The following is a 23234-nucleotide window of genomic DNA, read 5'->3' on the forward strand; positions in this document are numbered from 1 at the left end:
ATACTTGGCACAGCGCCTGCCACAGAGTAAGTGCTCAGTAAACATTAGCTCTTTTTCATTTCTGGAGACCCTACCTAATGTGCAGTAAATTCCTTTGGCCTAGAGATCCTTGGATCTGCATTTACTGCTCCATCTGATCCCACAACTGCGTCTGAATGGCGTATGTGGCTCTGGACCGTCAAGCACATACCAGGTAAGCATTCCCTGTATCTCATTTCCTGAAGCAGAAGCCTCTGTCTGGGAGGGCTGCAGGATGCAGCCTCAAGTGATTCCACTGTAGGCTGGGTAATACTGGGTTGGCCAGAAAGTCCCTTCGGGTTTTTTTGTAACATCTTACAGAAAAACCCAAAGGGACTTTCTGGCCAACCCAATATGATTAGTGTCCTTCTCGTTCAGGCTCTCATTGTACATCCCTGCAAAGCACCAGAAAGGGCTGTGAGCCTGTGGGAAACCATCCCAGGAACCTGCAGGGCCTCTGTGCAGACCTAATGTGGGCATTCAGGCACTGAGTAGAAGTGCCTACCATGTGTGTGCACGTAGGAACAGATGCTCTAAACCATGACTGTGGTCTACAAAAAAAATAAGCATTATTAAGCCCCTACAGACTCAGTGCCTCACTCTGAGATAAATGAAGTGTCTAAGCCATTTGCTAATTAAATCTAAACAAATATATTTCACATAAAATACCTATTGGTATTGGTATAGACAATACCAATACACTATATTGGTATAAAGCATTGTTTAGCCTCTTCTGATTGTGTTTATATCTGTATATTAAGCCTCTTTTTGATTTTCATCAGAAGTAACTGATATACCAGTTTTTAAATATCTCATTTAAATTGGTGTTTTTCTCCTCTGCTTTGGCCACTGGCTAACGCCATCCAAATTTTCCCTTTTATTCTAGCAGTTGAGGAGGCACTTGTATGTTCTTATGTGGTAATCTTACCTCTAGTTTTATTTTGTCCTCCTATTCTTTTTCTGTCCTTCATTTGCCCAGATTTCCTCACCTTTTGATTTTATCATAATTGTAACATATGTTGTTATCACCCCAAATCCTTTGTGGATCAAGATAGGGAGTAGATTTTAAAGTGTTATTGTAAAAGGACATGCGATTTAGTGATGATCACTGAAGGATTTTCACCAAAAGTGACCGATACACCCGTTTTTAAATATCTTTATTCACAAACCTGTATATTATCTGTCAGTTGGAATGCCATATGTATGATAAAATAGATGAGAAGTATCATATTTACAATGAAATCATTATTTTATATAGCTGAATCAACTGATAGGCTACCTCCTGCAATAATAACTTAATGGGCCCAATTCTACCTTTTGAATGGACCAATTTTATGATTCTCCTGGAAAGTTTTGGGTTGGGTATAGTTTCTTGTTGCTTCTTTCTGTGATCCAAGGCTTAAGAGAAAATCCCTGGAAACCAGCAACTGGAACCAGACCTCTCCAGGATTGAGGAGAGATAGGAGTGAGAAAAAAAGACATCCTGTCACATCTTAAAAGTCCCACAACTGCTATGCTTTGCAGGAGGAGAAAAGAATCAGTCCCAAGAATTATACTGAACATTTCTAAATCGTCTACATCAAGGATTAATCTCTAAAACAAGTTTGCAGATAGAAGCTATCCAGCTAGTCATTATAAAATGCATATGCAATACAGTCAAGGATGCTGTGCTTACAAAACCATATACATCTTATTTATCTCTAATTTTAAAATAATTCATTCCCTTATTGGGTATGCAAGTGAGCAATGGAGAAAGTGGTGCATCTGCAATACCTGAAATTAAAAAAAAAAAAAAAAAGAAAGAAAAGAAAAGAAAATGAAAATAATCACAGGGACAACGATTTGAGTCAGTTTAAAAATGACCAAGATTAGAGGGTGGATCATGGACCCCAATTAAGTGAAGCAGAATATGCAAAACAGGGCATGATGGGATAGCAGACGAGAGCCATGAGAAAGCTCAGGGGCAATTAGTCAGCAAAGAGAGGGTCGAATGTAGTATGTTGTTAATTCTTCTGGCTGATGAAGTATGCTGACTACTTACCGGCTGGTGCTAAGGATTTCAGTGCTTCCAGAAGATGGGGGCTAGAGAACTTAACCAGGCACCGGAGGGGTTCTTCTCTCTCAGCCAGGATGCCCCCATTTAGGTCACTTTTGAATTTCGTTTCAAGCTGTCAACAGATATATTTTTAAGTGACGATTAAATATATCAGTTGCAATGGCAAAATATAAAGAAATAGGATTATGTATTTCACTAATTCTTGTTATCAAGAAACACAGGGACTGATGGGGGTGGGAACCATTTAATTTGCTAATTGCAAATGTTGAGGGCAACCAGTATATCCAACAATATCACATGCAAAAAGCCAAGCGTGCACAGTGCCTGACACACAGGAGACCTTGCATGTCAGTTCCGCCCTCAGATGCCCTTTACCTGAGCATTAGGTTTGCATTCTTAATGGAAAATGAGCACTGTTTTTTGTAATCTGTCATTTCAATGTAAAAATGTCATGTATTTTGAGTCACTACCGCAGTTTAACTTCTTATTATAGAAGATTTAGAAAACATACAAAAGTGAGGAGCGCAGTGTAATGAGTCCCCACGTGCACATCACCCAGCTGAAACAATGACTGGTCTTGTTCCATCCATTACTCGACCTTCTGTTCCCTACTGCCCACCCCCACTGGATTATTTCGAAGCAAATCCAAGACACCATAGTGTCCCACCTGCAAATATTTCAATGTATCTAAGAGAGTCCTAAAAAGGACTCTTTTTCAAAACTTCACCCCCATCACATTACCACACCTAAAAATATTAATAACAGTTCCTTCATATCATCAAATATATAAGTACTTTTACTTCAGTAGGTACTTGGCTCTTAGATTCTAACTTCATTTTTTTAACTTAAAATGATCCTTAAAATTTAGAGACAGAATGCTGAAATATTTAGAGGGTGAGTAATGTCTGCAACTAATTCAAATGGTTCAGAATAAAGAAAGAGAAAGAAAGAAAGCAGATGTGGCAAAATGTTAATGATTAGTAAATTTTGAAACAAAGGGGAAATGAATGCTCATTGTAATATTCTTGCATGTTTTCTGAAGGTTTGACATTTTTCAAAATAGAAAAGGTAGGGAAAAATTAGTAGCAGGTATAAATAAATGTGTGCCTTGACTTATAGAATAGACCCATTCTAAGATGTGTATAAAGAGAAGTTTTATGGACTAAATCTTATGTATCCTACATCAGTGGTTCTCTGCAGAATCGGCTAGAGGGCTTGTGAAGACAGATGTCTGGGACCCACCTCCAGAGTCCGTGATCCAGTAGGACTAGAATGGGGCCAAGAACCTGCATTTCTTACCCATATTCCCAGCTGAGGCTGATTCTGCTGGTCCAGGGACCACATTTTGAGAATGACTGTCTTAAGAGTGTGAGCTGTTCAAAAGAAATGGGTTGAAACCTGCCATTCAGGGAGCATAACTTGAAAGGTGTCAGTCAACTTTTCCCACTAAAAACAAATCAAATCAAACAGGCACTGGGCCTGAGTGAGCAGATCAATGGTAGACTTAAAGTGTGGTCCGTAGCTGCAGAAGGTTCCTTCTAAGCAGAAAGAATTTTATTGGAAGGTTTGAGGGGAGCGGGTGTTAGGAGTATGAGCATGAGTATTAGACTAGGGTGATCATGATATAAAGCCTTGAATTCTTCTAATGGTGGCCATGGGCTTGCCCCCCACCTGGCTTTCCTGGTGGGCAAGCTTCTGGAACGAGCCAGGTTTGCAGGCTGCTGGGTTTTCTCCACGTGATGCCAACTGGGCTTTGTAATGACTTATTTACTCACTCTTTTATTTAATAAGTATTTATGAGCACTGACCATGTGCAAGCATTGTTCTAGGTGTGGGTGGGCTAGAAAGGTATAACCTACCTTTTTTTTTTTTTTCTCAAAAATACAGATCACAGCTGGTTATACATAACTGAATTAATATGAAAGGTGAAATGAAAAGGCAAATTCAAAATTTCCAAAGGTCTCCTTTGCAACAGAGGAACTTACTAAATATGATAAAGAAGTCTATTTTAACTCATAAACTTATTATACAGCATTAAAGTGACAAATGAATGAGAGACAGTTTCTTAGATCTGTTTTCCACTTACAGTTTTAGTTCTTTTTAAAAAATATTGATAACTTGTAGTTAGTTTATAGCAGTGTCCTACCTTATATTGTGCAAATTCTAGTCTTGGTTGTGGATAGTCTCCAAAAATTTCTTGAGTCACTCTCTGGACTCTCTCTTTTTCTATTTTGTTTTCATGAATGATCCTTGAATCCACTACAGATGGAAGATTTCAAGAGAAACAGCTGTTATATATTTAATATTATTATAATATTATATATTTTATATATGTTAATATATTTCATCCATAAAGTTGATCCTTTCATTCCTAACCTTTCAACTTGCTTGTATAACTTAAAAATAATGTTTACTGTTTCTTCTCGATTGTAATAATTTCTTATTGTTGAAAAGCTGGAAAGTATAGGCTGGTAAGAGAAAATAAAAATCACCCATAATTCCACCACACAGAGATAAGTACTGTTAACATTTTAATCTATTTGTCTAACCCTTTTTTCAGTGAATAAAAAGATATGTATTTTTTAAACTGGGATTATAAAATACACACAATTTTGTATCCTGCTTTCTTTACTTAACATAAAATCAATAGCAGTTCTTATGCCATTGGAAAGTCATAAATATGTTTAGTTCATAATGGCTGTACCATTTCATTTTATTGCCAAATCACTGCCAAGAGAGAGGAACATTTTCATTTTTATAAATCTATATTGTACCCCATCACTTTTCTGAACTTTCTGATCCACATTAGTAGTTTCATACTCTATTGTCTTGGGTTTTCTAGGAAAGGACTCATGTCACCTGTGAGTACCAACAGCGTAACAATTCTGATTACAGGCGCACCTCAGAGATAAGCGGGTGCAGTTATATACAACTGCAATAAAGTGAGTCACATGAAGTTTTTAGTTTCCCAGTGCATATAAAAGTTATGTTTATATTGTACTACAGTCTATTAAATGTGCAACAGTATTATGTCTAAAAGGACAATGTACATACCTTATTTAAAAAGTACTTTATTGCTAAAAAATGCTAACCATCATCTGAGCCCTCAGGGAGTTGTAATCTTTTTGCAATAGTAACATCAAAGATCACTGATCACAGATCACCATAACAAATATAATAATAATGAAAAAGTTTGAAATATTGTGAGAATTACAAAAATGTGACACAGAGACATGAAATGAGCAAATGCTGTTGGAAAAATGCCGCCGAGAGATTTGCTCAACGCAGGGTTGCCACAAACCTTCAATTTGTAAATAACGCAATACCTGCGAGATGCAATAAAGTACTCAGGAAGCATTAAGAGCCTGGGCTCCAGGCTCAGATTCGGATTTCACTCCTGGCTTTGCCGATTCCTAGCTATGTGATTTTGCCTCACAAGTTACTAAACCTCTCTGAAACCCAGTTTCCTGATGAAAAGAGCTTGTTCATGGGACTGCTGTGAAGAAATAGGAAATGACTCATATAAACACCTTAGTATGGTGCCTGGCACAGAAGAAATGCTCAACAACTGTTAGTTAATTTTTGTTTTTGTTGTGATTATTATTAGATGCCAGTCTAGTAAATTCTAAAAGAGATTATGGTAGCTTAGCTGCCCCACTTCAACAGAAATTTAATTTTCAATTTTCTGAAAACAGTAAATACTTTTGAATCACAATCCTGGTACATAAATGTTTTCCTGGGTGACAGAAATCTGAAAAGGAATGTCCTTCCAAATTTCAGTTTTATCTTAAAACACACATACTATTTATATCTAGCCCAAGGCTTCTTTCTTGTAGAGGTGTAGTAGAGTTGTGAGTTTCAAAGGTCTAGGAAAAAGAAAAAAGAAAAAAGTGAATGTTTTCCTAATTTTATCACCTTGAAGTATAGATATTAATTGGTTTTAATGTACAAAAGTATGGCAAATCTTATCTTTAGTTTTTCCCAACACAAAGATTTGAGGCCATTTGCATACTGAGTTGAGCATTTCTCCTAGAGCGATGTTGGCAGAGAATGCCAGCAACATGGCTGCTTTGTTTGAGGAGCTCTGTACCTTGTTAACGTGAAAAATGGATCTGGAAGAAGTATAGCTGGTGAGTGCAAAAGCTAGAGGAATCAGAGGCAGCATTTACAATGTGATGTTTCAGCTTTATATCTATGTCTTTATAACTGTAAAAAATTTGCTGAGATTCCTTATCGAAAAGTAACTTTCCTATTGTAAGTCTGAACCTCTCAGACCCCTTCGCTTACTTTCCCCACTGAAGCCATTGTTTTTATAATTAAGTGTTTGACAATATGAATTTTCCCAGAAATGCAACTGTCATAGGAGAACCATTGATAGCAATTTGGTAGGAGGGTGGTAGGTAAGAGGGGGGGGCTGCTGTGGGAGAAAATCATTATCTAACTTCTTAATGTTAGATTTTTTCCTTAAAGAGTAGCTTGCAGAGAGCCATCACTTCTTTCTACTTAGAACAGATGAAAATACATAAGTATAACATACCTAAGGGCTCAAAGATATACACAGAGCCTTAACAATCCTATAGGAGTCTGAACATATGAGCACACAGATGCCATGCAGAGGAAAAAAAAAAAAATCCCTGAGCCTGGGAGCAAGGCCAGATCCGTTCTTATCATTAAAGGGGAACAATGCGTTCAAATAATTTTGACAAATAAATTGTGGGACTTAATAAACCAATGCCTTCTCCTTTACTTCCAACTCCTGTATCAGCTGCTTGACTGATGGGACAAAAAAATCTGCTTCTCTCTTGCAGAACAGAATATAATCAGCTTCAAAAGACAGTGTCAAGTTACTCTGAAGAGAAAATAAATTCTGATTGGAATAGATGATTTGGAAACGGGGACCTATAACATAGACCCCAATGACTAACGGGCAGTATAAAATACAACGCAACTATAAAAAGATGAGAGTGAGAAATTATATTGTTTCCTTTCATGTTAACTGAAAACTTTCTGCACTTCAGGGATATCTGACATGATCTCCTGTCACTGGAGGTAGACTTTCCCACCTGCTCAGCTTCTAAATTATGTGTGAAAGAGAAAATGGAGACTTAACTTTAAATAGTCACTGATGGGCTCACCTGATTATACTGTTTAAAAACAATAGCCTTAAGAGAGTCCAGATACCGGCTTCTGAGGTCCATTTTCACAATCTGATGGTGTTTGCTAGCAATTGTCAGTGCCTTGAAGGGAAAATTAGCAAGACTATTAGCATTACTGTGTCTATCTCTGTATTTACAATACTTGTTCAGGAAAAAATCCAGAACAATTAAATCTCATGGCCTGTTACTTAGCTTGAAAAACGAAAACAGGGGCTAATGGCATTAAGATTCTCACAAATGCAAGGTCTTTTGTAATACCATTTTTAGAAAAGTGATCCTGTTTATTTTTTTTATTTAAAAAAAAATATATTTTTAAAATTCTTGGCTGCACCAAGCAGCATGTGGGATCTTAGTTCCCCAACCAGGGATGGAATCCGTGCCCCTTGCAGTGGAAGCACGGACTCTTAACCACTGGACCGCCAGGGAAGTCCCAAAGCGATCCTGTTTAAAGTTAGGAATTATAATAAATGAAATTCAGAGTTAAGAATAAACAGTGACTACTCAAATGTTACCATTATTTATTACTAGTCATTAATACTACGACACTGCCATACAAAAATGCAAATGTGTATGTACGCTCTAGGACAAATTTTGAAGAAAAAAGTGCAAATTAAATGCAACTTATAAAAGCTTCCCATCGTCTGGGGAAATAAGTTGGAAGACTGAAACAGAATTAGTAGCATAAGGTATTTACCTGGAACTAGAGGGTAGAAATAGGTTTGCCTTAAGATACACATTAGAAAAGAACATTAGCTTTTGGGGCGATGTTTAAACTAGGTGGGATATGGTGGACTCACCTGGCTGTCAGTGGATGGAAAACCACTGTTTATTGTGGAGGAAGAGACTCCAGAGTCTCTTCCTGGAGAGACTAAAGGAGAGTTAAGTGTTAGAAAGAAACAGAAGTGAGCAGCAGTAGCAATCCTTCTGCCATTTCAGTAAACACCTCAGGAAATTAAATGACAAGTCCGCCTGCCTGGAGGACTTGGTGTTCTACTCGGCACTAGAGATGATGCAGCCAGGACGGCAGAGCTGCTTATCTACAGTCAGCTCTGGAACCAACTGAAGCACCATTGTAGTTGTGAATGTTAGGACGGTGGAAGCAGCAGCAGTTGCCAGGCTAATTTAGGGAGGGCTTATTTGGGGGAAGATGCTAGGAAGCCTGTGATACCAAAGGCAGAGCCATAAACAGAAGCAGGCTCTGACCAGGGGACCATCTTCTGTTAAAGCACTCCTCTTGTGTACGCAATGTGGGGAAGATGGTTACAAATGAAAGTAATGTTCATTAATAGGCAAATGATGAGGTCATGAAAATGTAGTGAGGTACATTCATATGTAACCTCATTGAAATGTTCTGTTAAGTTAGAAAAAGCAAATTACAGACCCTATGTACCAGCGTGGTTTTTGTAATAAAACATCTTCTGAAAGGAAATAGCAGAACTGTTAAAAGCAGTTATTTTGGGTGAGTGGGATTGTGCAGAAGGGTATGGAGTCTTAAAAGACTGTTCAGAGACTTCTATGTTGGTTGGATTTTTACCTTGATTGTGTACTACTTCTCAATTACAAGACAGTAATGATGAGTTCTAAACCAGTGCTTATGCTGTGCTCCCACTTGTAGAATAATAACACTTTCTGCTTCTTATTTTAGGAGATCAAGAATTACAGGTGGTATTTTTTTATTTGGCTGTGCCGTGCAGCATACTGGATCTTAGTTCCCTGACCACGGACTGAACCTGTGCCCCATGCAGTGGAAGCGTGGAGTGTTAACCACTGGACCGCCAAGGAAGTCCCCCTACAGGTCGCATTTTATATCAAATGATATTGAGCAGTTTAAACCTACACGGACCTGAGATAAGGATAATACAGAGTTATAGCTTATAGTAATTGGTTCCATACCTGACCCAGAAGGGGTAGATTGCTTTTCAGTTGGGAGGAAGAAGTGAAGGCATATGGAGTTTGGGAATAATACACCACGTAAGAAGGTTTGTACTGGTTTGGCTTTCTATACTGTGTTCCCCAGGCAATTCGAATCCATACTGCATTCTCCTCAGCGTCTCTGAAGCTGACTGTCACCTTATTTAAAAAAAAAAAAAGATGTTAAGTTTCCTAATTAAAATCTCTTGTGGCACCAACAACAGGTGATTTTTAGGGATGAAGAATGTTACTATAATCTTGCACACCGGCTGAGATCTGGCAGTCTTTTCGCCTACGTTTTTTTTTTTTTTTGGCTGTGCCGTGAGGCATGCAGGATCTTAGTTCCCCAGCCAGGGATTGAAGCCATGCCCCCTGCAGTGGAAGCATGGAGTCTTAACCACTGGACCACCAGGGAAGTCCCTCTCCTACTTTTCATTACAGTGTTTCGGGAAATCTTTGGGAAAATGTTTTGTGGTCGTTTTGTAAAGATACATTTGTGCCTTGCAAAGTCTTCTGGAAGGAAAAAAAATTTAAATCCTACAAGCAGGATATGACATCAAAAATTTTCAATAATTTCTTGGGCTTTGTTCTGAAAAACTATAAGAGTTTATGAAGCAAGGCAGCCTCACAAATGAGGTATCTTATAAGGAAGCATTTTTAGCATTGAACACAGACCTAGCGTGCACTGTAAAGTTTAATAGTAAGATTTCTATGTAGCAATGGGCTTAAAAAAATACTAATCCTGGGCTTCCCTGGTGGCGCAGTGGTTGGGAATCCGCCTGCCAATGCAGGGGACACGGGTTCGTGCCCCGGTCCGGGAAGATCCCACGTGCCGCGGAGCAACTAAGCCCGTGAGCCACAACTACTGAGCCTGTGCGTTTGGAGCCTGTGCTCCGCAACAAGAGAGGCCACGGTAGTGAGAGGCCCGCGCACCGCGATGAAGAGTGGCCCCCGCTTGCCACAGCTAGAGAAAGCCCTCGCACAGAAAACGAAGACCCAACACAGCCAAAAATACATAAATTAATTAATTAATTTAAAAAAAAAGCCTTGTCTCTGGCTTTAAAAAAAAAAAAAATACTAATCCTAATGCTTTTATGCATTTAGCTCAGGTGCTAAAAATTACCCCAAAGCAAAGTTCCATAGCGAGAATATAAGAAATTCTACATGGTTTCCATTTCATGGATAAAATATAGACCTTTCTAAACTTTTAAATATGATTGCCAGTTTCTATGGAATTTAATAGCTCACTCCTAGATTATTAGCCCCCCTTGCAGCTCAGACCCTGGAGATACTTGAGACAGGTGCACTTGGCTTGCCCACATCCCTGTTTTTTTTTTTTCTAGCTGTGCTGCGCGGCTTGTGGGATATTAGTTCCCTGACCAGGGATTGAACCCGGGCCTTCGGCAGTGAGAGTGTGGAATTCTAACCACTGGACCACCAGGGAATCCCCTGCCCACATCTCTTTATCTCCTCCATCTTGTATCTTATTCCTGGTGATCACATGGCTGCTGACATTAGCAAAGAAGGCAGTTACAGTTGTCCCTAAGGATTCTGGATGATTGGTTCCAGGACCCCTCTCAGATACCAGGATACCAAAAACCGAGGATGCTCAAGTCTCTTATATAAAATGGTGTAGTGGGCTTCCCTGGTGGTGCAGTGGTTGAGAGTCTGCCTGCCAATGCAGGGGACACGGGTTCGAGCCCTGGTCTGGGAAGATCCCACATGCCGCAGAGCAACTAGGCCCGTGAGCCACAATTACTGAGCCTGCGCGTCTGGAGCCTGTGCTCCGCAACAAGAGAGGCCGCGATAGTGAGAGGCCTGCGCACCGCGATGAAGAGTGGTCCCCACTTGCCACAACTAGAGAAAGCCCGCGCACAGAAACGAAGACCCAACACAGCCATAAATAAAAAAAAAAAAAAAAAAAAAAAAATGGTGTAGTAATTGCAAATAACCTATGAGATCCTCCCACATACTTTAAATCATTTCCAGGTTATTTATAATACCTAGTAGAAAGTAAATGCTATGTAAATAATCATAAATACAACATGAATGCTATGTAAACAGTTGCTGACCCAAAGCAAATTCAAGTTTTGCTTTTTGGAACTTTCTAGAATTTTTTTCCCGAATATTTTCAGTTTGTGGTTGGTTGAATCCATGGGTGCGGAACCCATGTATATGGAGGGCCGACTGTATTTTGACTCTGCCCACTCTTTATCTGGTTGCTTCCCCAAATTTCCTCAGTGTATCAGACAAGGAACCCAGGACAAGGGGCATGGAGGGTACAGAGCAGTCTGACCTTCCCCTGGGTGAGCAGCACAGCCCTCGGCCCCAACAGGCATGCAGTGGACCTCTGCCAGCTTGAATGGAAGAGGACAGGATCTTATTCTGAATAGCCTCTTTGCATCACATTACAAAAGAAAAGTGTGTAAAGTCAACATTGAGTGTAGTATACGGAGGGCACATTTTCACTAGGAGAAAATTGGTAGCATTCAACGGAGTCAGGTAGTCGCTAGTCTAGAATGAGGATAACTTAAGTGAGGGCTCATGAAGGGACTTAAAGAGGTCTGTGACCTCCTGAATTGGATGCACCATTGGATGGACATGTCTAAAGGTATGCTTTTCTAGAGAGGTGCTATGCCACTTATCAAAATTTTCATAAGGGTCTATAGTCCAAACAAAGGTTAAAAATCAGTAGGCTAAGAGGAAAGGGTGTCCACAGAGTCAGTGTAATCCTGGCCTGGCTGGCCAATGCTCCATCTCACATTCTTACAGTAAAGAAGATACTCGGATACCTGTAGAGGCAGGACCCAAATATAGACATTTATTATTTTCCCAAGAAACTACCTCAATGGATATCATCCTGCAATACCTGGGATAAAGCGTTTCACAGAGGAGAGCTCAGATTAATACTGCTCAAGCTTAAACGAGTGCAGCCAAGGGACTTCCCTGGCGGTCCAGTGGTTAAGACTCTGTGCTTCCAATGTGGGGGGGCGCAGGTTTGATCCCTGGTCAGGGAACTAAGATCCCACATGCCATGTGGCACAGCCAAAAAATTAAAAAAAAAAAAAATTTAAGATGACATAAACGAGTGTGGCCAAGGGTCCTAAGTGGTTTGGCGAAACTGGGACTGTTCTCTTGGCCAAGGTATCCTCCACTAGCCATCAACTGTCAGTAACTGGCCAAGGCCCACAAGCTACTGAACATACTTATGTTTGGCGTGAGAATCAAATGAAGCTTACGATACAAAGAATCACCACATATTTAACACATTAACATACTTAAACACAGACCATCATTATTATACTACATGATACAGGCATAGAAAGGGACAGAAAGTGTGCTACCTTACAATTGAAACAGTTTTTAGTTTGTCTCTTCTTTGTAAGTTTTTCCAAGAACTTTGTATTTTGAAGAGTTTTACCTGGTAAGATGTGCAGTTAATCTTCCCTCTCTCTCTCTCTCTCTCTCTCTCTCTCTCACACACACACACACACACACACAGACACACACTCACTCACTCACTCTCCACCCATCACTCCCCAGTTAGGCTCCCTGTGTCCTCTCATATCAGCTTCTCTCCCCCATTGGTTCAGGGCAGGAGTTCTTTACCTGAAGTCCATGGTTAGAATTCAGGGCATCTGTGGACTTGGTGGGGGAAAAATTTCATCTTTATTTGCACTAATTTCTAACTGAAATTTAGCATCTCCTTCAATTGGAAAGTAGGCATCAAAACAGTGGAATTTTAGGACCTGTTAATTTGTTGTCCATAGAAATCCCAAATACTCTTATCATAACTGTTGCACATGCCTCAAAAATATCATTTACACCTATTAGTACTTTGAAACTAGTTGCTTTTAGACCCATCATGGGATTATTTATTGTGTTAATAAAGAAGCACATGCATTAGTTATCACAATTTGGCATTTTAATACCTTAATAACTGTATTTTTAATATCATTTGTTTCCCGTGTGAGTCTATGGATTTTATTTTATAGCATTTAAATACACTTTTCTGAGAAGTGGTCCATAAGCTTCACTAGTAGCCAAAGGGTCCTTGGCACAAAAAGGTTAAGGTGCCTGTCCTAGAGCAGCAGGTGAGTCACTCTTCACTCCTGGGCACCAGGAGATGCTATTTGTCATGACATCACCATCATCAGCCTTTGGGAAAGTGGGGTTATCCAGCCACTAGTTAAGTTATGTGGAGGAAGGTGGAGATAAGCCGGGAGTCCTCAGTCAGTTGAGGAAAGGGGTGAGGACATGTGGGCCAGCTCAGAGTAGAGGGACGGGGAGACAGAGAAGACACACGGCCTTTACCTGCTCATCCTCCTCATCTAAAACCTGCTGCATACACAGCACGTCACTCTCTAGCTGGCCTTTCAGGCAGGACAGATATGATCAGTAAAAAAGCTCCTTTGTCCCCCCAGCCTCCCCCGCTAGCGTGCCTGAAATTCATTCAGGAGGCAAAAGCTTTCGGTAGTGATAAGAAAAGAGAAATCTAACAACTGAAATACAAGGGCATCGAAGTGGGAGGAAATGTGAGTGTTTCAGACTCTTTTCTCCTTGCGTGGTGAGGGCAGTGGCCTGGGGTTAAGAGAACAGAAGTTCCTGGTGCCTAAAAGAGGGACAGGAAAGACCATCAAGTGAGGAGAAGGTGCTGGGAGGGAAGATGCAGATAAACTCTGAACTGGACCCGAGAGAGAGAGAGACACTCTCTAGGTTTCTTGTTTTGGGTGAAGTAGGGTGGGAGTGTTTGCTGCGAGTGTTTCTCAAGATGAGTTAGCCAGTCATGTTCACCTTCATAAGAAGGCTGCTTCCAGAAGGGTCCAAACCACATATCCACAACACTTCTGGAGGGCTGGCTAGGGGTTATGTGGTAATGAGGCTCTTTGTTTAAAAAAAAAAAAAAAAAAAGCAGGTGCATGTGCCTCAGCCACAGTCCAGACAGGACTCTCCTGTAACATCTGCAAAGTTCATAATTTCATGGTAAGAGTTTTCAAATAATATAATCCAAAATAACTTAGGAGCAAGGTAGAAAAAAGTGCTTGCTTACTCACAAAATTTTAAAAAAAAGAAGACATACCTTCTCTTGGTTCACAATTTTCTTTGAATTAATTTATAAATTAAATGCAGGGAATTCCCTGGTGGTCCAGTGGTTAGGACTCTGCGCTCTCACTGCTGAGGTCCTGGGTTCAATCGCTGGTCAGGGAGCTAAGATTCTATAAGCCGTGTGGCACAGTCAAAAAATAAATAAATGCACCCCTACTCAAAAGGCTGAAGATTTTGTTTTGTTCTGTAAACCTGAGAAAATGTTTCTAAGGTTCATCTGGAGAAACAGTTAGGACATTTTTGACAAAGAAGAGTAATTGGGGGTAGGGGCCAGGTTGACTTGTCTTAAGGGTTATTGAAATGTTTTAAAAAATACAGCGATTAAAGGAATGGGGAGTTTGCTCCAGGCAAGTGGCCCTCCTGATACCAAATCCAGAAGCAGGCAGAGCAGCCTACATGGTAACTGGCAGGACCACTCTGAGTGGTCTCCCTGCAGGTGCAGAGCCGGCCCTGGAGGAATAGACCAGAGTAGGTGCTCCCTGCAGGCAGCTGCTCTCACTCAGGCTAAGGCCCTGCTCCTGCTGGAGGAAAGTGAAGGGGTCGGTGAGGAGGGGCCAATGGGATTGCTTCCACGTGTGTGACACATCAGGAGCAAGAAGAAATATTTCCCTCCAAGAGTCTTGTGGCAGAAAGAAAAGAGCTTGAGGATGAGCCTGGGGAAAGGATGTACTTTTACTGAGACCTGAGCACATTTATAAGCAGTAGAGTAGGAATCAGAAGAGGCAAGAGATTAAGGATGCAAGAGAACAGAGGAAAATAAAGCAGGTATGTTGGATGAGGACATAGGAGATGGATTCACAGCACACACAGAGGGTCATTATAAGAAAGGAGATGAGGGAATATGTTGGGTGACAGGTGGGTAAGTAGAAAGCAGGACCAGTTAGAGACAGGATGAGGTAAAGGGATGGAGAGACAGGTCAAGGAGTTTATCAGAGAAGAGGGAACACCACTATGCCAGAGAGGACGGCCAGAGCACGGTGAATGGGACAGAGTTTTTGGCATGTCTTTATATGCAAGGAGGACTAAGAGTAAGGTGGAAAGGGAATGAAGTAGGGGAGGCTGTTAAAAAGTGATCACCTCAGGACCTACTGTATACCACAGGGAACTCGGCTCAATATTCTGTAATAACCTAAGTGGGAAAAGAATTTGAAAAAGAATGGATACTTGTATGGGTATAACTGAATCACTTTCCTGTATGCCTGTAACACATCATTGTTAATCAACTACAGTCCAATATAAAATAAAAATTAAAAAAAAAAAAAAAAGCAATCACCTCAACCTAGGATAAGATGTTGAGATGGTACCTGTGGAGACAGACTCACAGCTGAGGACTCTTCGGTGCTCTCGAGCTACCCTAACATTGTGGCCACGAGCCACCTAGGGCCATTTAACTAAAATTCATTACAGTTAAACACGACGAACATTTTAGTTTCTCAGTCACACCAGCCACACTTCAAGTGGTCAGTAGCCACACGTGCCTGCTAGCTGGGTCCTGGACGGTGCTGATCTAGAACGTTTCCATCGCTGTACAGTCCTACTGGGCAGTGCTGCTCTTGAGAAAGAAGCAGTACCCCTGAACTGAGAGGTAAGGGGAGAGGAGAGTTTTCACACTGAGTAGAGTTTGTCTTTGATACGGAATAGAACAGTATGGAATATTACTAACTGAAATTCTTACAAATTGAAAAAAATAATGTAGTAGCGAATTTTAAGTGCACAGATGCCATGAAATTGAATTTTATGGAAATTCAGATAAATTTTATTCTTACATTTTTTAATGCTCTCTTAAGAATTTTCTTGAATGAACTTTTGAATTGCTCCATATCAAAAAGGTCAATGTCTTCACCTGTCAAAATGAAAAGAAAAATCAAGAAGAATCAAGGGAGCTACGGTGTCTTCAATACATTTACAAAGATCCTGAAGATAAGCATTTGGTGTAACCTCAAAGAGCAGTAATGATCAAATCACACAAACGCTGCTGGTACCCCTGACAGAGCATCACCAGATATATTTCTCATTTTTCTATACATGAGTAATAATCACCGCATTTGGAAAGAAAAGAGACTCATTTTTAAATTGCCAAAACATCAAATACAAGTGTTCAGTTAAAAATGGAAAACATTACCTGGTCCTTTACTCATCTGAAAAACATCCCAAACTTTCTGATGCCGATGAAATTGAGTATCTGAGACAGGGAGGAAGAGCTTATTACTATCATATCAAGAGAACTTTCAAGTAACTATCATATCAGAGAACTTTCAACTTATAAATACATATTTTTAATAATGTGAAAGTGGAGAAAAATAACAGTAATTTATGAATTAAGTTATACAGATCTTTATTTAAAATATAAATTTTAAATGGATTAAATTTACTCCAGACAAATAAAACAAGTCATAAAGAATTAGTATAGTAGAGATTTAGCATTAATTCTTAGACCATTTATTCTGTCCACACAGGTCTACTCCACAGACTGCTGCATCTAGGCAGCAAGCCAGGGATGACGTGTTCCCGGAACTGGTGTTTCTATCGGCTTTCCTTAGTCTGGAGCACTCTTCTCCTAGCTCGCTGCACATCTCACTCTGGTCTCTACTAAAATGCCACAGTGCAGAACGGCCTACCCTGAACACCCTACCAAAATCGACCCCCCATCCCGCCCTGCTTTAGTTTCCTTCATAGTACTTACCACTACCTGACATTACAGCATACATTTAGGTGTTCATTTGTACACTGCTTGTACCTGTGGGATATTGGACTTAGTCTTGTTCACTGCTGTAGTCCCAGTGTCTAGCCACTGGCTGGCATTAAACATATATATGTGGTGAATGAATGAATGAATGTATGATATAGAAGACACCCTCCAGGAGTTACAAACTTAAGAGTATCTTGGAGTAAAAATGGGCCTAGGAAGTTACTGAGTTCAGTCCCAACACATTATCATCCTGGCTTTACTCTGTCCCTGTGCTGACCTCGGTCTGCATCCCTGTGTCTTTGGACCTAGGACCAAGGTGCTCTGCACCCCGTAAGAGGGGCTGTTGGCTCCAATACTCAATGCCACCAACCTGCTGTGCCTTTGTCTTATTACTTTTCTTTTTTTTTTTTTTCTTTTTCTTAGTATTTATTTTAGAAGTCTAACAATAGTTTTTCTTAAGTTATCAGCACACTTCTTCATGTTCTTTGAATTCAATCTGTGTATTTAAGATCAGATGGTAATTTGAGCTTGCTAATAAAATCTCTCAGTAATGGGAATGATGGAGTATACAACAAGTTTAGTGTTTCTTATGAAAACCAGGGTTAACTGAAGGACACAGACCTAGTAGAACATGGTCAGCAAAAGAATCAAAGTCTGGTCAGCCAACCCTCCCCTAGGCCTGCAAGCTGCTAGTCAGCTTTAAACTTTTCCAAACCTACACAAAAGGGGCTACTGCCCTTGGCTGAGGGGGGCATCCTGACCACTTCCTTGGTTTTTGGCTGCCCAGATTTGTACTTTTACTCATTTCTGAACAAAATGACTTGAATATAGTATAAACGAAGTATTCATCCTGCTTTACCATTTTCACTAACCTTAGCGTCACTATATACCCCAAATAACTTAAGAATGTCTTATTACTTTTCTTGTCCTGTGTCTTTTTTTTTTTTCTGTTTTTGGTGCCTTGGCGTCCTTGTCTCCCCATCCCACCCCATTTATGGCGATGGCCTGACAATTCTTGATTATCCAGTTCTGTCCAAAACAGGTGTAATCAGGTATAATGTGATGGCTGCCCTGAAAGATAGCATCCAAAGGGTTTTGTTTCTTTCCGGTATTTTCTTCCTTGGTTCTATGTTTCAGAGTTCAGATGGCCTGCTAAATGATCTTTGAATAAGGTTGTTATCGTAATAATGGAGATTAAAAACTTTTTGTTGTTAATGATTCTTTTAAACCCCGTGTAGAAGTTCATGATAAATGGCAAGGACTTAAATACAAATGCAGACATTTCCTCAAATAGAACATGTGCTAGACTAATCCATGATATTTGTGACAAGCTTGGTCTACCTCTAGTGTCTCCTATCTTAGCCGGGGGCCCACTTTCCTTCTAGTTGCACGTGCAGACCTCAGAGCCATGTTTGCCTCTCCCACTTAGTGCCCCCATGACCACACTACGTGCAAGTGCGGTCAGTGTTAATCCTTACATTCGTAACAAGCTGCACTGTAATTAGAACACATTCGCAGACATCTATTTTCAAATTCTGTTAATAATAATACAAAGCCTAACAAACACTAACTATGTGCTTATTGTATGCCAGTTACTGTGCTAAGGGCTTTTCAAGTCTTATCTTATTTAACCCTTATAACAATCCTGTGAAGTAGAAGATGTTATTATGTCCATAATAACATTATGTTATTATGTTTTACTTAGGAAAAGTCTGAGGCTTAAAAAAAGGTCGTGTGACTTGGCAAAGGACACAAGACTGGTAAGTGACAGAGCTGAAATATGAAACCAGGTCAACTTGACTCTAGAATCTGAGCCGTTACATACAAAATGCCTCTCTGATGAAACTGGACTGGTTAAGTGTAAATACAAATCACCAAAACTTACAAATGATGTCTAAAAGGGCTGCATCCTTGAGACTTGCACGATTCTCCTGAAAGAGAATATACCATTTTTAGTAATTGTGGTGATAGGTGTGGTTCTACCCCATCTACAGCACATTTTAGGATTGCTTAGAGCAGATGAGGGCCCTCTCAGTACTTTACTGACAACCTGTCTCCCATCTCTGCTCTCCTGTTAAGTAACACATACACCTTCTGATTCGTGTCTCATTACAGGTTCTCACAACTGTTCTCCCCCGATCTAATCCTCATTTATCACTTTTAACTTTTTTTTTTTTTTTAATCTATGGTATCCATCTAGATTTCCTCTATCCCAGGTTTTCTCAGCCAGGTGCTAGTGACATTTTGAGTCAGATAAAGCTGTGTTGTAGAAGCTGTCCTATAAAGGAGCATTCCTGGCCTCTACCCACTGGAAGCCAGCAGCACCCCAATCCCACAGTTTTGACACCCAAAAACGTCTCTAGACATTGTGTCCTCTGGGAGACAAAGTCATCCCAGCTGAGAACCACTGCTCTATACAAACACATTTATATGTTTACATATTATATAGTTTCTTTCAGTGTTATACAGAAAGATCTAGTTTATTCTTTTTAATGGTTAAAGAATATTTTATGTGGACGTATCATTATTTATCTAATCTCCTAAGTATAGTTGTTTCCAATTTTTTGTGTGTAAACGATGCTCGTTAACATCTTTATATATAGATATTTACATATCTATAACTAGATATATAAATGTTTATCAATTATGATATTACATATACCTCCTTATTTTTTTATTATGTTTTCCATATATGTAAATTTCGAAGTGGAATTGCTGGGTCATAAAGTATATTTATTTAAAAATGAATGAACAGTCTATTTATCTCTTGTAAAAATAAAATACAGTGTGTGTGGAAAAAAAAAAAATGAATGAGGAGGGGCTTCTCTGGTGGCACAGTGGTTAAGAATGCAGGGGACACGGGTTCGAGCCCTGGTCCGGGAAGATCCCACATGTCACGGAGCAACTAAGCCCGTGCGCCACAACTACTGAGCCTGCGCTCTAGAGCCTGCGAGCCACAACTACGGAGCCCGCGCGCCTAGAGCCCGTGCTCCGCAGCAAGAGAAGCCACCGCACTGAGAAGCCCGTGCACCGCAACGAAGAGTAGCCCTCGCTCACCGCAACTAGAGAAAGCCTGTGTGCAGCAACGAAGACCCAACGCAGCCATAAATAAATTAAAAAAAAAAAATTAGTTCCTTTTCCACTATAGTGGTACATAGCCCTCCTAACTTCACAGCCTAGCAGCTACCTTACATCTCTTTTGGACTAAGGAAAGGAAAGAAAAAAACCAAAGGGTAGCAACATGTTCAAGGTTAATCATTTTGAACACTGTTACCTCACAAAGCAGAACCAAGTCCTGAACAAGAGAGTCCTTTCTTTGCCGGAAGTTTATAGTCTGCAGTTGATTTTCAGACAAAAAATTCCAGGTTTTTAGTATTGTCATCATTTCAGTCATTGGGATTTTCAAGATGGTCCTCCTGAAAAACTCGGAAACAGTTTCATCCATCTCTTTGGCACTTTCGTAAAGACAAAACCAAAAACAGCACAATAAAGTATCAACCAAACACAAAAGTGTAACTTAGTGAATTTTCAGCATATTTTTAGCCAGAATTTTGATTTGTAGGTCAAACACCCAAATGTTTACCATTTTTCAGGCGCTCTGCGAACAGTGTTTCAACAGGAGGATTAAATTATTTTCTCCTTAAGCGTACATTTAAATATGTTTTAGAGTTTTTAAAAATTTGTGCTCTCCCTCCTTTCCTGGCTAGAGTGTTTTGCTCTTTTGATGGCAAGGACATGTGAATCATTCACTCATTTACTGATTCATGTATCAAATTACTGAGCACCCGTGTGTGCCAGGCACTTTTCTAGGTACTGGGGATAGATACAGCTTTAACCAAAAAGACAAAAATCCCTGCCAACATGGAGTGTCCTTTCTAGTTGGGAGAGACAGGCAACAGGAAAATCACCCAAAATGTTAAAAGTGATAAGTGCTGAGGAGAAAACAGCAGTGTTAGGAAGCAGTGAAAGTGGAGCAGGCTGGCAATGGGTGGTGGGGATGGAGAGCAGGCCTCAGAGAGAAGGTGACATTTGAGCCAATCCTTGGCAGAGGGAGAGTGAGCCATGGGGCTAGCTGGTGGAGGAGCTTTGCAGGCAGATGGAACAGCAAGTGCAAAAGCCTCGGGGCCTTCAAGGGACAGGGAGAAGGAGGCCTTCAGAGAGGTCAGAGTGGTGAGTGAAAAGGCAGAGGAGGAGGTGAGGTCAGAGATCATGAAGGGCTGTGTTTATGAGTAGAGGCAGAAGTCAGTCTGTCAATCTCACCTGCTTCCACCACGACTATGGGATTTCCAAGGACAAATAGAGGAGATTCCCCTAAAAGAATCCTGGCTGTGATGTATTTCTACCATTTAAGTGTTGAACACGGCATATAATTTATTACCATCGCCCACTTCTGAAAATATATGGGTAGTTGAATATATTGGGTTGGCCAAAAAGTTCGTGCGGGTTCTTCTGTAACATCTTATGGCAAAACCCGCATGAACTTTTTGGCCAAGCCAATACTTTGAAAAGACACTAAAAACAATAGTTAAAAATAAAGAGGAATGATTAGGAGTTGTTTAGAGAGAAAAATAACTGAATTAAGAATGTGGGAGCAGCATCAGGATCCTGAAAATTGAGCCTGACTCATTTCCTTGTCCAGATGCAGGACCCACCTGCCTTAATGTCAGGACTAAAATCCTCACCATGGTCCACAAGGCCCTGCGTTGTTTGGTTCCTGCCTCCGTCATCTACCACTCTCTCCTTGGCTTTCTGAGCTCCAGCTACACTGCCCTTCTAGTTTCTCTATTACAAGAGGATCCCTTCAGCTAAGGGCCATTGCATCTGCGGTGACCTCTGCTTAGAAGGTTCTTCTGCACATATTCACATGGCTCTTGTAATTCAGGTCTCAGCCGTGCTTCTTCACAGAGAGACTTACCCTGACCACCCAATCTAGTTATTTCCCCACCTTGTCTTTACAGAACTATCTGAAATTATCTTGCTTATTGATTACTTTATTGCATTAAATATTTGATTCAGCTTCACTAGGGCAGGAACTATGTTTGTCTTATTCATAGCTGCATTCCTAGAATCTAGAACAGTGTCAGCCCAAGAACTGTCTAGTGGAAATACTTGTGGAATGAAGTCTTAGAGACTCTCCTGAAGCAGCCGTGCCCGAGGAGGTAAACAACCTGGTAAGGATTAGGGTCCAACAGTCGGTGACAATATCAAGCCAACGTCTCCCATCAAAAACACTGGAGGTGGGGGGGTGGTGGTTGTTAAAATGCAGATTCCTGAGCTCCAACGATTTAAACGGGGGGGGGTGTGGGGGACCGAGAAGGGCTTGAGATTTTTGCATTTTAAGACTAAGAGTCTTAATTCCGGCTAAACTTTGGGAATGCCATTCTAAAGAATTCTGGTAGAAAGAGTCCACGCAATCTCATCAATAAAGTTGGAAAACCCTCGAATAAACTCTTCTGATTCCCTGTGATTAGCTAATTTCTTTTTATATCTGAGCGCTTAGCACAGTGCTTGGCTTGGTGCTCGAGATAGAACAGCTGAATGAACGCATGACAAAAAAGGTCCCTTTTAAGTAACTTTCCTGGAAATCTACACAGCCTAAGAGCTGCCACAAGGAGCAGGAGTAATGCGAGAGGCTGCAAAGACAAAAAAGGACGGACGCCAAGGTTAACCAAAAACCAGGACACCCAACTCTGGGGAAAGCAGCAACCCAGGGCTGGGATAAGTTTAGCCGCTGACAGCTCCGCGCGGCTCCAGCGTGACGCAGGCCCTACGTGAGGCCCCGCCCCACCACGGGCGGATGTGACGTCACGCCCCAGCGTCACCGCCCTCCTCACCTCAGCCTCAACTGTAGTCCCCAGCCTCCGGCCCGAGACCAAGGGCCAATCCCGCACCTTGGGACTTGCGGCAGTCGCGAAAGAGTCGCCTCAGAGGCGTGGGACGTGGCTTTTTCAAGGCTCCCGCCACGCTCGGGGGCCCGATGCCATGCCGCCAGGGGTCCTCTTACCGTCCCACATCGCCGGCCGGCTCTCTCCTCATCAGCTGTTCCCGCCTGCTGCACCTTCAAAGCCACCAATTGCAGTTCCCGCCGCCCTAGAGCCCCGCCCACCGGAGCCCAAACTTTGGACTGTACCCTCGGCACAGGGGACCGTGTGGGGAGAGCGACGGAAGTGAAACTCGCCGAGCCCCCGCCTCACTCTTCTTAGCAGAGAATATTGTTTGAGTGCTTAATCCCAGCCACGAAATCTGGCTCGTCGGTTCGATTTAAGGTTCAGGCTCTGCCGCGCCTTCGCGGACTCGC

At 41.1% G+C, this 23234-nt stretch overlaps 2 protein-coding genes across 5 annotated transcripts in view; one reads left to right on the forward strand and one right to left on the reverse strand.

The window, feature by feature from the left end:
• The window catches only part of CMC2 (C-X9-C motif containing 2), a 39706-nt gene that overhangs the window by 1303 nt on the left and 15169 nt on the right, over positions 1-23234 (forward strand). The window contains exon 3 of the mRNA XM_057534007.1: positions 104-193. Coding sequence (XP_057389990.1) covers positions 104-193 — 90 coding nt within the window. The remainder of the gene's footprint in view (positions 1-103; positions 194-23234) is intronic.
• On the reverse strand, positions 1159-23059 carry CENPN (centromere protein N). 4 transcript variants are annotated; one of them, XM_007182598.2, is made up of 11 exons: positions 22941-23059; positions 20211-20391; positions 18822-18867; positions 16370-16429; positions 16014-16090; positions 9124-9300; positions 7210-7311; positions 5877-5940; positions 4221-4333; positions 2060-2186; positions 1159-1791 (listed from the first exon to the last, which is right to left on the reverse strand). In XM_007182598.2, exons 1-11 carry the CDS (start codon positions 22970-22972, stop codon positions 1709-1711), a joined length of 1062 nt encoding a protein of 353 aa, XP_007182660.1. In that variant the 5' UTR covers positions 22973-23059; the 3' UTR covers positions 1159-1708. The 4 variants fall into 4 exon arrangements, with proteins under 4 accessions (XP_007182660.1, XP_057389987.1, XP_057389988.1 ...); XM_057534004.1 differs by having other exon boundaries at positions 20211-20352; positions 22941-23004; XM_057534005.1 differs by having other exon boundaries at positions 22771-22962.

Source organism: Balaenoptera acutorostrata, chromosome 19 (assembly GCF_949987535.1).
Source record: "Balaenoptera acutorostrata chromosome 19, mBalAcu1.1, whole genome shotgun sequence".
Taxonomy (NCBI): Eukaryota; Metazoa; Chordata; class Mammalia; order Artiodactyla; family Balaenopteridae; genus Balaenoptera; species Balaenoptera acutorostrata.

Coding starts and splice junctions, on each gene's coding strand:
- CENPN (XM_007182598.2), bottom strand. CDS start 22,972: ATGAGGAGAGAGCCGGCCGGCGATGTGGGACG. Junction 20,392..22,940: donor CCGGCCGGCGATGTGGGACG/GTAAGAGGACCC, acceptor TCTTTACGAAAG/TGCCAAAGAGATGGATGAAA. Junction 2,187..4,220: donor TAGAATTTGCACAATATAAG/GTAGGACACTGC, acceptor ATCTGTTGACAG/CTTGAAACGAAATTCAAAAG.